The sequence below is a fragment of the Frankliniella occidentalis genome, unplaced genomic scaffold, assembly GCF_000697945.3.
Source record: "Frankliniella occidentalis isolate FOCC.00 unplaced genomic scaffold, Focc_3.1 Scaffold13, whole genome shotgun sequence".
NCBI lineage: Eukaryota > Metazoa > Arthropoda > Insecta > Thysanoptera > Thripidae > Frankliniella > Frankliniella occidentalis.
In genome coordinates this window covers 2,647,237-2,659,326 of record NW_026267143.1, presented here as the reverse complement: position 1 = coordinate 2,659,326, position 12,090 = coordinate 2,647,237, and the positions used below count along the sequence as shown (strand labels likewise).

At 44.9% G+C, this 12,090-nt stretch overlaps 1 protein-coding gene across 2 annotated transcripts in view; it reads left to right on the top strand.

The window, feature by feature from the left end:
* The first annotated feature begins 4,196 nt into the window (after nucleotides 1-4,196).
* The window catches only part of LOC113211103 (forkhead box protein L2-like), a 27,049-nt gene continuing 19,155 nt past the window's right edge, over nucleotides 4,197-12,090 (top strand). For both annotated transcript variants that reach the window (XM_052263664.1, XM_052263663.1), the window contains exons 1-2: nucleotides 4,197-4,407; nucleotides 11,994-12,051. In XM_052263664.1, coding sequence (XP_052119624.1) covers nucleotides 4,363-4,407; nucleotides 11,994-12,051 — 103 coding nt within the window. In that variant the 5' untranslated portion in view covers nucleotides 4,197-4,362. The remainder of the gene's footprint in view (nucleotides 4,408-11,993; nucleotides 12,052-12,090) is intronic.

Below are 12,090 nucleotides of genomic sequence, written 5' to 3'. Positions count from 1 at the left end.
TTTATTGTGGTAATTTGGGCGAATAGCTGTTTATGCATCTCGCACAAATTGGAGGGGGGCGGCATTTGGGCGAATAGCCGTCAATTCTAGTCGCACAAATTTGGGCGAATATACACAACGTTAGAAATAATATGGCTTTAGAAAACTCTAGTCAATGTAAGAGAATTATAAATATCGTTCTGATTTTGAACGGCTTATCCTACAATAAGTTGCGACTATCGCTCTAATATTGTTCGGTCCCTTGCAAGTATATTGCTATTGAAAAAATTAGTTGTGAGTGTAATAAGCCTTTAAAGATGCTTTTTTATAAGATAAGATGACTTCTAGTCGTTTTACGACTGAACACCATTATTTTGTGTTCCAATGAAAAATTTGTAAAATTGCAATTTGCTAAAAGTTATCAAATTTTTGGTACAATCCCAGATTTGGATTCCTCTTGAAAAATTAAAAAGGAAATGTCTTATGCTCAGAGCCGATCAGAGTCGAAAAGGCAAAGTTAATAGAATCCAAAGGGGTAAAAGTGTGCTAAAATGACCAAATTGTCAATTTGGAGGGGAATAACTCCAAATTGAACGTTCGAAGGTTGCGTTTTGTTCGTCTCGGCGAGGTACGACCCTGTGACCCTATGGGTTGAACTGCCGTCAGAATTGACCTCCGACGCACCGTTTGGCCGCCAGAGGCGATTTAACACTTTCTTGAACATTTGAACACAACTCTGCCATTTCGATTCCGATCATCTTTGGGCATAAAACATTTTCGTTTTCTTTCGTCAAGGTGAACCCGCAACTATAGTTACCTTTGCACATTTCTCCCAAACCACTACCCCCGCCCCCTCCAGCTTACGTATGTAAACACGTAAACCATTCCAAATATCACTTTCGTTCCTTCTCATCGGACACTCGCGAAACTTCGCAGGCTAAGGTCCGCAATTCTAAAACTAAAACTAAAACACTCGGTTTGCCTATCTGACATTTTAATCACTGCTGAGAAGGTATTAAAGTCTTCAGGTAAGCCCAGAAGCCACTTGCGCTCCCACTCCCCTCGATTGCCGTGCTACCAACCTACTACCACCAAACTACGAATTCAAATTAAACGATCATTTATTTCAAACATCTTCTATCAAACTTCTAAACTAAACTCGATACGACCGGAATTATACTGATGCTTCGTGCGCAGTTTGAAGTCAATTGAAGTTGCCGTCTTTGAGAAACGTGTGTGATTACAGATAGACAGACAGACAGACAGACAGACAGACACACAACCAAAGAGTTCCCTGCACCTCATGACAGCAAAGGCTTCGCTAACGCTCAGCCAAAAATTGGATTTTTAAAAAATAAAAAACAACGGGTCCAAAAAATGACGTGTTTTGAAAATATGATTTTTATGGTTTTCTAGGGGGTAACTCGTCAAAGTAGAGTTCTTGGGACGAAAATGTTGTCCGTTTTGCTCTAGCTCAAACCGTTAAGGCGCTAGAGCGTATTTTTAACGAAAATAAGCGAAAAAATGTACAACCCTGCATGCTTAGTCGTGGTGATGGGCCGTTGTACCTTTGTGTACATTTTTCCACTACATGTCTCGGGTGTCAGCTCCGCAGGCCAAGGTATATGTATGCCAGGCGCGTCGCAGCGTAACAGTGTTTCGTGAGATATCGCGAGGCCTGTTAGGCGAGATGTCGTCTACCTTGTATTTTATTATATTTACATATATTACATATTTTCTAAGCGGAAGGCAAAATACATTTTTCACCTGATGGCGTACAGAACACTTGCAATTTGCCATGCTAATCACCCGTATAGAGTACATAAGAAATTCGTACACCCAGAATGACGCTTCGACTTAAATTTTCCAGGTGCCTCCCGTTCGGAATTCTTGAAAAGGCACTTCAAGAACCTACCAGCAAATCCACGTCGTTCTAGAAATTGATTTTAATCGGTTTTGGAGGGTGTAAAGTTTGCGAAAAACGAGAAAGTTAGGTGGATTGCCTACCAGCGCCTTAGGGGATTTGTGTGTACTTATAAGGGGGTTGATTTCACCCCCTTCAAGCCAGTTTAAAGATATCCTGATGGTGACAAATTCTTAGTAGAGGCATAAATAGCATCTGTGCAAATTTTGAAAGCTGGGGAAACACTGGTGTTCTCTGTACAAAATACACGTGTTCTTATGGGAAGCACGCCCTCAGAGGCGTCAACACAAGCTGCATGGTGAGCTTTGAATTGCTCTAGAAGTAAAACTAAAAGACATACAGAGCTCCACGAAAGCTCATTCTCTTCGTAAAGGTACGGCCGACAACATTTATAAGGATCGACGTTTCGAAAAACCTGCTCGGAATGGATCTACAGTCGTAAAACCAAACTTTAACTATTTTCACAAAAAGTACGAAACGTTTCATCCGACCTTTGCTCAAAATCTAGACGAGATACTTGAAATCCGACTTCAACGTCGAGTTCCGCACACCTTCCTCTGTCGAATATCTTCTTTACCGCACGAATATCAGACCGGAATATGTACAGGAAGCAATACAAAGGGGCCTAAGTGGTCATTCAACCGCCATTTTGGAAAATGGCCGCCATTTTGAATCCTAAGGGACAAATCGATTGCCTCCACTTGAAAAATCGATCCTTAGGTACCAATGTACAAGTGTGCAAAGTTTCATGCTTCTACGCAAAAGTGCAGTGCGAAATCAGAAATTGTACTTTCCTGCCTCCACTATGACGCCGATGCCCTTGGTGAGGATGCCGGCCTCATAGACGGACACCTCGATGACGATGTGGCCATCGGGAGCCGGAACGTCGTCCATAAACTTCAAGTTGCGGACGCCGATATGCTCCATGGTGAGCAAGTGGCGCAGCAGGCCGACAGACGGCCCCGTCGCGAAGAGCAGCAGAAGCAGACGCGCGTCGCCGCGGGGGGGGGCACCACCTGTTCCTCCAGAGGGTGTATTGACACTTCCGTCGTCTCGGCCCAAAACTGACCCGTGGTCGCATGGGCCATAAGACGAGACAACTCCGTCGCAGCACGCGCGGCGTGGACGGAAGGGCACACAACATACGCGTCATCCCCCGATTCGGACGCATCCCCGGCAGTCTATTATCCCAAATCTATGAAGGGATGCTGGCGCATGAGTATGGCCCATTCTAACCCTAATAGGGGGTGACAGAAAAATACGAGGACACTCATCTGCGAGGCTCATCCATGTACGGGACGTAAGTTCTCGGTCTAATGAAAGATTGAATCTTCCCACCGGTTTTATTGGGTGGTTTGCTGCAGTACATCTGAGCTGTTGCCATTCATTGTAGAAGTGCGTCCTGACCTCAGGAAGGAAGTTTTGGTATCTCTGCTGCATTTTATGAGGAAGTCCCATTGTAGCTGCTAATTTTGCAGCCACATCAGCGTGCTCATTGGGCAGGATGCCTTTATGTGCAGGGACCCAGGCTATCCAGATATCTTTATGCTTTGGTATGTTGCTGATGCTTTCTCTTAACTTGGTGAGTTCAGGAGGTTCATATGGTGAGATATCTCTTCTATGTCGGGCTGCTACTAAGCTTTTACTATCTGTAAGGATTAATATCTTTCTCTGGTTTTCTATTTCAGGTAGATAATTTACTGCAAGCTGTAGCGCCCTAATTTCTGCGTCGTACACTGAAGCTAAACTATGGAGTTTATTTATGATGGCCTTTTCCGGCTCTAATTCTTCTGCTGTTATGGTGTTTTCAGGAGGAAAATCCGCTGATAGCCTGATGGTGAGGTCCCTTGCATCATAATCTACATAATAGCATAAGGGGGGGGGGGCGTGAGACGTGGGATGTGAGGTGGACAGGCATACCAACCAAAATCACGAAAACATTTTAATTTTAGCGCGCCGCAGGCCAAGGTAGACGCACATTTAGCTCAGCTTCACACCGTTTTAACGTGCGTCTACCTTGTCTATTATGCCGTACATTTACAACATATTTCCGTAAATGGAATTTTCTACTGTGCCTCTGCGGAACACCGCAGCCGCGCCCAGGAGCCTCCTCTCTCTCCCGCCCCGCCACGGCGCCAAGCGGGCCGGGCGCCAGAGCGACCAACCAGCATCCCGGTCTGCGGAGGCGGGGGGCGGCGGGGGCCGGCGCTGGGCGGAGCCTCTTGTGGCGGGGGGCGGCGCCGGGGGCGTGGCGCTGCGGGTCTCAAGGCGCTAGGCCCAGAGCGACCCCGGCGGTCCCCCAGGAGAGACGTGCGGTACCGTGCGCACGGGTCAGGTTGAGCAGCTCGCGGCGATACGGGCGCGGCGAACCAGTCCGGTGCGTGCGGACAGTCCGAGTAGTGTTTTATTCATTGTGAACCCCCGAGCCATGGACACCGGCTAGCGGACTAACCGGACATATGTACTTCTCAAGCAGCATGGTTTCCCAGGCGAGACATTCGGCGGTATGTACAGTGCACGAGGGTGGGATAGTCATACCGAGGGTCCGCCACTTCCAAATAAGTGTACAACCAGCTGACGAATTGTCGTGATTTGGGCGCGAGTTGGGATCGACTTTGAGAGTTTTGCGCAGTTTTTCACGAATTTACCGCGAGTGTTGGCGAGTTGGCTAATGGTGGCCTCTCTCGGCCCCTCAAGTTATACTGCAAAAACCTTACGAACGGTTGTGGCTGCTTTGTTATTGCGAACCAATTGCAAACCAATTGCGAGTCAATTGCGGACCGCACCCGGCCGTGGAGAGCTCGGGCACATGTCGAGCGATAGTGCATGCAAGTGTTAATTTGCGTGCGCTGGAAATTTGCAGAATTGCAAACTCGCCAAGGTCATAGGAGCCATCGCGCCTTGCAGGCGAAATGAGTGGGTAAACCCGCAAGGCTGTCAAAAAATGTGTTTAGATTAACAACGGAAGCGTAGTTAATTCTGTTCCAACACCTTTTGACCGAAAACAGGCACTTCTTTCGTTTTGCCTCTGGGAACATGAGGATGTTATTTAACGAGTGTTTTGTTTTGGAAAGAAATGTGTGGATAACAAATTAACAACACTTTTCTTGTACATTCACAGTAAGGAATACAAAGTAATGACTGTTGGCCGATATAGACGAATATCATTAGTTTCGAGAGGGTTTAAATGAAAACAATATTCTTGTTTACAACCAAGACAGTCGTCAAGCAGTCTGTCGTCAGGTGACAATTACATTTTAACAGTGAACGCTGCACACTAGACCCTATACATAACTTTTTTTTTGGTGCAAACACGCAGAATTATAAACAGCCATAAGCTTAAGATTTGTAATCAAGACTTTACAAATCTTCCGTTATGTGACTTAATATTAGTCCGAAGAAATTGTTTGGTTTTCATCATATGACGACTCATTTGTTCCGTAGGCCGAGATGAGTGTTTTCTCACGATATTTATTGTCACCTCACAATAAATTTTTACTGTGTCTGGTTTGGTGCATACACTGAGAAAAATTTTTGGCTGCTGGCACTGGACACTTGTCTAATGCGTCACACTTTGTCCCCGTGGCAAAATATTTAGTTCTGGCCAATGAAAGTTCTGAGGTCTAGCTAAAACGGGGTTTAGCGCCAGGCCAGGCAAAAGCTAGTGCCAATTTTTTTTTACAGAAATGGTCCGCAACTGGGCAAAACCGCGGCGGAAAAATAGCACTTTTGCTATAGTTTTAGTGATATTTGAATACCTTCTCGTTGTATCAAAAATTTAAGAGTCACATCATTTTAAGGGGGCATCCTAGTGTAGCGAGCCTAAAATAGGGATGATTTGCGTAATTAATTGTAGAGAACGCATAGTTCTTAGAACAAAACCGGGTATACCGTTTTGTAGCGCATACTTTTGACTTTAAAACGCAATGTGTATGACGTCGATACGCCTACCCAAAGCTGAGATATCCCCTGTTGAAAACGGCACTGCAGCGTTGTCGTCTTTTCATGGTGTACCGGATTCCGGCCACACCGTTGGGCCGTTGAGGTTCCGATTTTTTGTGGATGATCCTAACTCTTGTAGGTATGGCATGAACTAGGATATCTGGGATCGGTCACCTCCTTCATCCCGAAAAAAAATCAAAACTATAAGAGTTTTAGCTTTTTTTTCGATATGTCAGCTTTAAGCTGCTCGAAAAAATAGTAAAAATCATCCGATCGCAAATATCCTAGTTCATGCCATAACTACGTTCATACAGAGTCTAAAAATTATTTGTTGGACTGTGTGAGACCAACGGCTCGACTTTAAATAGGTACACCATGACAAGACGACAAAGCTGCAGTGCCGTTTTCAACAGGGGATATCTCAACTTTGGGTAGGCGTATCGACGTCATACACATTGCGCTTTAAAGTCAAAATTATGCGCTACAAAACAGCATACCCGGTTTTGTTTTTAAAACTATGGGTTCTCTAAAATTAATTCCGCAAAACACCCTTAGTTTAGACCCGCTACACTAGGATGCCCCCTTAAAGGTAATTTAAAGCCAGAATTTTTGGTGTTCTTTACAACATAATAACGTACATACTTTTAGTTCTACAGTCACACAAACACGCAAAAATTCAGTTCCGTTCGGCGTCCATCCGTCACGCACATTTGAAAGGCTCTAGATTAGGAACACGGCATTGCACAGCGCAGCGCGACATACCACTAAGTTCGTCTGAGAACTACCTATAAGAGGGCTACGTTTAGTATTTTCTCAATGCTGGAAAAAGTACAAAAAAGTGCCAAAAACTAAGAAAAATGAGTGTGACGGACAGACAAGACTGTCGCGGTTTTGCCCATCTACAAACCTAAGACAGACAGGGGTAAATTTGGAGAGGGCAACATGAAGGCAGCCATAGAAGCAGTAAAGGGAGGCCTTTCATTAAGAATTGAAATGTTGAAATTTTATGTTGACTTTAATTTAAGGATGTAACAAGATGTTACATTTAAATGTGCTAAAACTATTAGCAGGTGATATTTTTACTTTTATTTTATGTTGACTTTACTGTGAGTAGCATACCTAACAAAATGTTACTTGGAATTACCAAGGCAGAACTGGGCCATTCTTTTAGTGTTATGGGGTAGGAAGGGGAGGGGGCGGAACATGCTATTTTGGCAATAAACTGCACTATTTTTAGTTGCTGGAGTAAAATTTGATGGCTGTCTCCAAGTGCCCCACGGATGTCTCCAGGTGCCCCAGGGGTGGGGCACCTGGAGACATAGTGCATCCTGCACTCAACACACCACTATATCTAAACCGTTCAAAATTTTTCAACAAACAAAACTGATCCAGTTACTTCTAAGTTAGGGCTTTCACCTCGTCTCTCAAACGCGATCCTAACTTTAAAATCCACTGAGTAGTGGGTGAAAATAGGCGAAATGTCTCCAGGTGCCCCACTCTCCCCTACGAACAATACGTTCGTAATGCAAACCAAAACGTTCGTAGCTTACGAAGGATTTTGAAGCGTTGTACATTACGAACTAATTGTTCGTAAGCTTACGAACAAATAGTTCGTAATGCAAACCGATTGTTCGTAAGACCCTGTCTAGCCTCACAAACAATCGCTTTGCAATACCTTCAATTTGCTTGCAATACAAAGAACGAAAATTGTTTGTAACGTTGCAAAGTAAGTTCGTAAGCTTTTTACAGCGTAGCGTACTACACAGCCACCAGGCACGGAGACCACTGCGCCACAGAGGCGCCTGGTAAAGGGACGGCAGAGCGCACTACTTCTGCAATCGCCTCAGGGAATCGAGTGCATCGTCGCGACTGAGTTGTCTTCCAACGGATCGCTCTGGCCAAGTGGATACCGTACCGGAGCGCGGATCGCATAGTCGGAGGTTCGACTCCCACCGGGTCGGGTAGACCGAAACATCGCCCTAGAGGTCGAAACATCACCCCAGGGAGGGGTCGATCACCGAGGCGGTTCATATTTGTTTGCCCCCCCCCCAATAGCGCACATATTTTATCCCCAAAAAATATCGAAGTGGGTTTGGATTCTGCTTGGCTCCTCAAAGTCTCCGCATTGTCTTCAGGTTGGCTCCGCGATGTCTCCACACTGTTAAAGTCTTACGAAGAAAAATGCCAAATCCTTTGTAATACAAAGGATTTGGACGCTTCGTAGGGAGCAAATTCTTCGTAGGTACGAAGCATTTGGCATTTTGCTTCGTAAGACTTTAACTGTGCATGCTGGCTCCCAGTTGTCTTTGAGATGGCTTTGTACTGGCTCCGAACGGATCTAAAGTGTCTCTGATCCAGAAACGAGGGGTTAGGGGTGGTTGCTGTTGTGGGTCTTGGGGTAAGTGGAGGGGGTGGAAATCACTGCAAGGCGTTACAGGACATCAAAACATTGAGTTGGGGTCACACGGCGACCGAGGGCACTCAGTGCCGTCTTTAAATGACCAACACACAATTCATCAATTTAGGGTGGGTAGAAGGGGTTGGAAGTCCGCGAGGGTGGTTTTGCGGCACGGCACTAGGTCGGCTGTACCTTGGTGAGTACACACGTACGTTTTCAGCCAGATGCGACTTCTCAGTAGGACGCAGGGGAGCGTCACAAAGCAACCTTTGATTCTGAACAGCACTGGAAAGTGTGGTGTCGCGGTATGTTACGCCCTACAACTCGCGAACCGTTCGAAGTGGAGTTCTGCTCTTTTCGGGGACTGTTGATCACACATAAACCTAGAGCGACTGAACCTATTTCGGATCAGCCCCTAATTCGGATCAATAAGACCTACACACGCTCCCTCGCTAAAATGTATGGGTTTTAATTTTTTCGGTGAAAAGGTTTGTCGTTTTCTACCAGAAAATACCATCGCTTCGTCCTAGTGCGGCCCGAGCGGCCCACGCGGCCGAATTGAACATGAACATTCATTGTTTAGGAGGTGGGAGAATGTTGTGGTTTAATCAAATTGACATTACTTGGTATGTACGCACAATTTCGCGTCAACCCATAGGTATCAATCTTTAGTTGAAGGCCCAGAGAACACGTTTCAAACGTGGATTCGATCTAATATCATGTCAGATTAAAACGCGGGTAGAGGTTTAAACGGGTTAAGAGTCACAACTTCTGAAGTCGAGTTTTGCGAGCAGCTTCGATTTTATGCTGGTTGAAACTGTTTTGGTGCTCACTTTTACTTTGTTTTGTCCCAAATTATTTCAAAGGGTTGCTTTAGGATCCGTACTTGGTTATCCAGGACAGTCCAGGACCATATTAGCCAGTTTCACTGCATTTTATGTCGATTTAGTCAAAAATACACTTACATAATCTCGATCTCCCGCAATAGGCATTCCAGCTGATCAAGAATATGACGTCTACTCGTCTTTTTCACTTATTCTACTTTAAGACTACTGCCGAGTGTGTTGCTGGTCGGTTTCTTAATTATTAGTTTCATTTGATCCGAACTAGGTGCACATGCTTATTTCGGATCAGGCAATAATTTACAGACCCTGTGGACTGCACTGTTAAAAATTTTGTTGTAAATCTACAACACATTCGATGTAAAGTTTGATAGCAACAAATGTTGTTAAAAAGCAACACATGTTGTAATCCAACAACGTTCACCAAATTTTATGAGACAAATTTTCATTCCAATACTGTGGTTATTTACTTTTGGCTTGCACCAAAAATTTGCAATATAACAAACTTGTACGTTCTGTAACGATACAGCTTGCTATCAAAATTTACAACGGTTTTGTTGTGGTTTTACAATATGGTGGAAAGAAGGAATTATTTTTATGGACCACTACGAGCAAAATAGAATTTTGCCACGTGCCAATGAAAACGAATGATGTTGTTTTTTAACAAACTAGTCATTACAAAGAGTGTGATTATTTGACAATTTTTTTTAACAGTGTGTGGACCAAAATCTTGATTGCTTCTATCCGACTTCTCTCAGGCTACAAGATGGCAAAATCTCCATCTTGATCCAAAGCTGATCCGAAATAGGTTCATACGCCCCTATTTCGGATCAAAATCAAATCCATACTCAAACTGCCATAACTCCGAAACGAGTGCAGCTACGGACGCCAAAAAAATTGCTAACCTTTAGGTGCCTTCCTGCGCGATTGTTCTAAAACCTGTGCGCGGGAATACAAAAATCTGATCCGAAATAGATTCAGTCGTTCTACCCTTCCAGGGGCGTAGGAACGGGGGGGGAGGGGGCAGGGGGCGCCCCTCCCTCATCGGGCGGGGATTTTGGCGCCCCAATCACCAAAAAATTTTCGCCCTCGCTTCGCTCGCGATGTTTTTCATTACCTCTCTGGAGCCAGGACTTCATGTCATATGCTATGTGCTTCCATCTTAAACATAACAGCTACACTGTTAAAAATTTTGGGGGAGATTTTACAGAAAAAGTCTAGGTATACTTAGTGCCAAGTAAAAGTCTGCTAAAATTACCATAGTCTGTAAAATTACAGACACTTGTAAAAATAACTCCATAAAATTTCTGTAAAACTAATACCAAATATTTTTACGATTGTTTCCTGTAATTTTTACCCACATTATTCTGAGGTAATATATGTAAGAAAAAAATATTTTTGGCGACTGTTTTCTTGTTCTATATATTTCATAATGAAATCGGTGAAAGTGCTGGAACATTCGAACTCTTGTTGGGATCGAACCCCCGACCTCGTGGTCGTAAGCCCGATGCCTTGACCATTGCGCTACGGCGCGCTCCGTGCAGGTAGCCTGTCTGTACTCCATATCTTGCTTCCTACTATACACGCGACTTTACCTCCGGTTAACTGCCCTCTCTCCTGATGTTGGTGAGTGATTATCCACAAAATAGGGTTTCTTTCGCTGTTCGCTGTTTGAATGCACTAGCGTTCAACATTGAACACACTCTGTGGCCAATTTTAACCCTATTTCTTATTCGTTAGAAAAATTACAGAAAGTATCTGTAAAACTATAATTCTGAGTATCTGTAACTTTACTAACACATGTAAAATTACCGGAGTATATGGGGATTTTTAAAAAGGCTTGTAATGTTACAGAGGTTTTTCGTGAAAAAGACCTAAAATCTGTAATTTTACAGGAACTACTAGTTTTATCATAGTATTTCGGTAAAACTAACATGTTCTTTAAAATTATACTACAATTTCTGTACAAGATTACACGAATTACCGGTAAAATCACTAATATTTTTTACAGACGCATCAAACTTCGTCCGCTGCCACTTTCTCGCGCATTTAAACGATAAAGAAGATCTATTGAAAAATCATAGCACATTTTTGTCCGACTCTTTTCGAGAGGAGCGGGAGATAGTTGTTTGCCCCTGTACTTCATAATACACAAGAAAAATTTGGGGGAAAGTGCCTTTAAATAAGGAAAAGTGGAAACGAAACCATGTGTTTGAGACAACCGCAAGAATATATTTTTCGTTAATTGAAAAGCACTTTTTTTGGGGGGGGAGGTGGGGGCGGGGCGCTAGTCGCCGTAAGGGGCGCCAAAAAGGTCGGATAAGCTGCCCCCCCCCTGGCCAAAAATCGTTCCTAAGCCCCTGCTCATCATACTTAGAAACTATGCCCTGTCAAAGAAGTGAGGCTTAAATTTTGCTCACGAGTATTTATTTGGAAAGCTGAACAGAGATGGATTCCATGCCCTCTGTTTGACATTAGCGTTACAAGAGTGGGATGATCGTCTGGAATGTGGTCAGAGATAAGAAACGGTCCTAGCCCGGTCCCACTTTCCGTGCCCGCACTGATGCGGGCCTGCGGGCCCCGGGCCGGTCCTGAGCTCGGGCCTTCCACCCGGGCCCGGGCCCGGCCCTGGACCGAGACCGAACTAAGACCGAGACCACTCTTGCCCGGGTTTGGTTCGCCGGCCAAAGCGGCCTAGCTCTAGTTCCGGTCCCAGTCCAGTCCCAGAACGGACCACGACGAGACGACCGACTGGAAGCGTCTGCCCGCGCCTGCTCGGGCGAACAGACTGCGCCGGACCCTGGGACCGGGTAGAGACCGTTTCTCATCTCTGAATGTGGTACACCTCAGGAACCTAGCTATTGCAAGTGTAACCCTTGTACTAATGTATAACGCTGACGTCTTGCAGGAGGTGGACTGCGGACCTGTATGCGCCGCCCTCGTCAAGCACGAGCCAGCGTATGAGGGTGAGTATCAAAGACCTGTGCGGTCGACAGGGCCGGGGG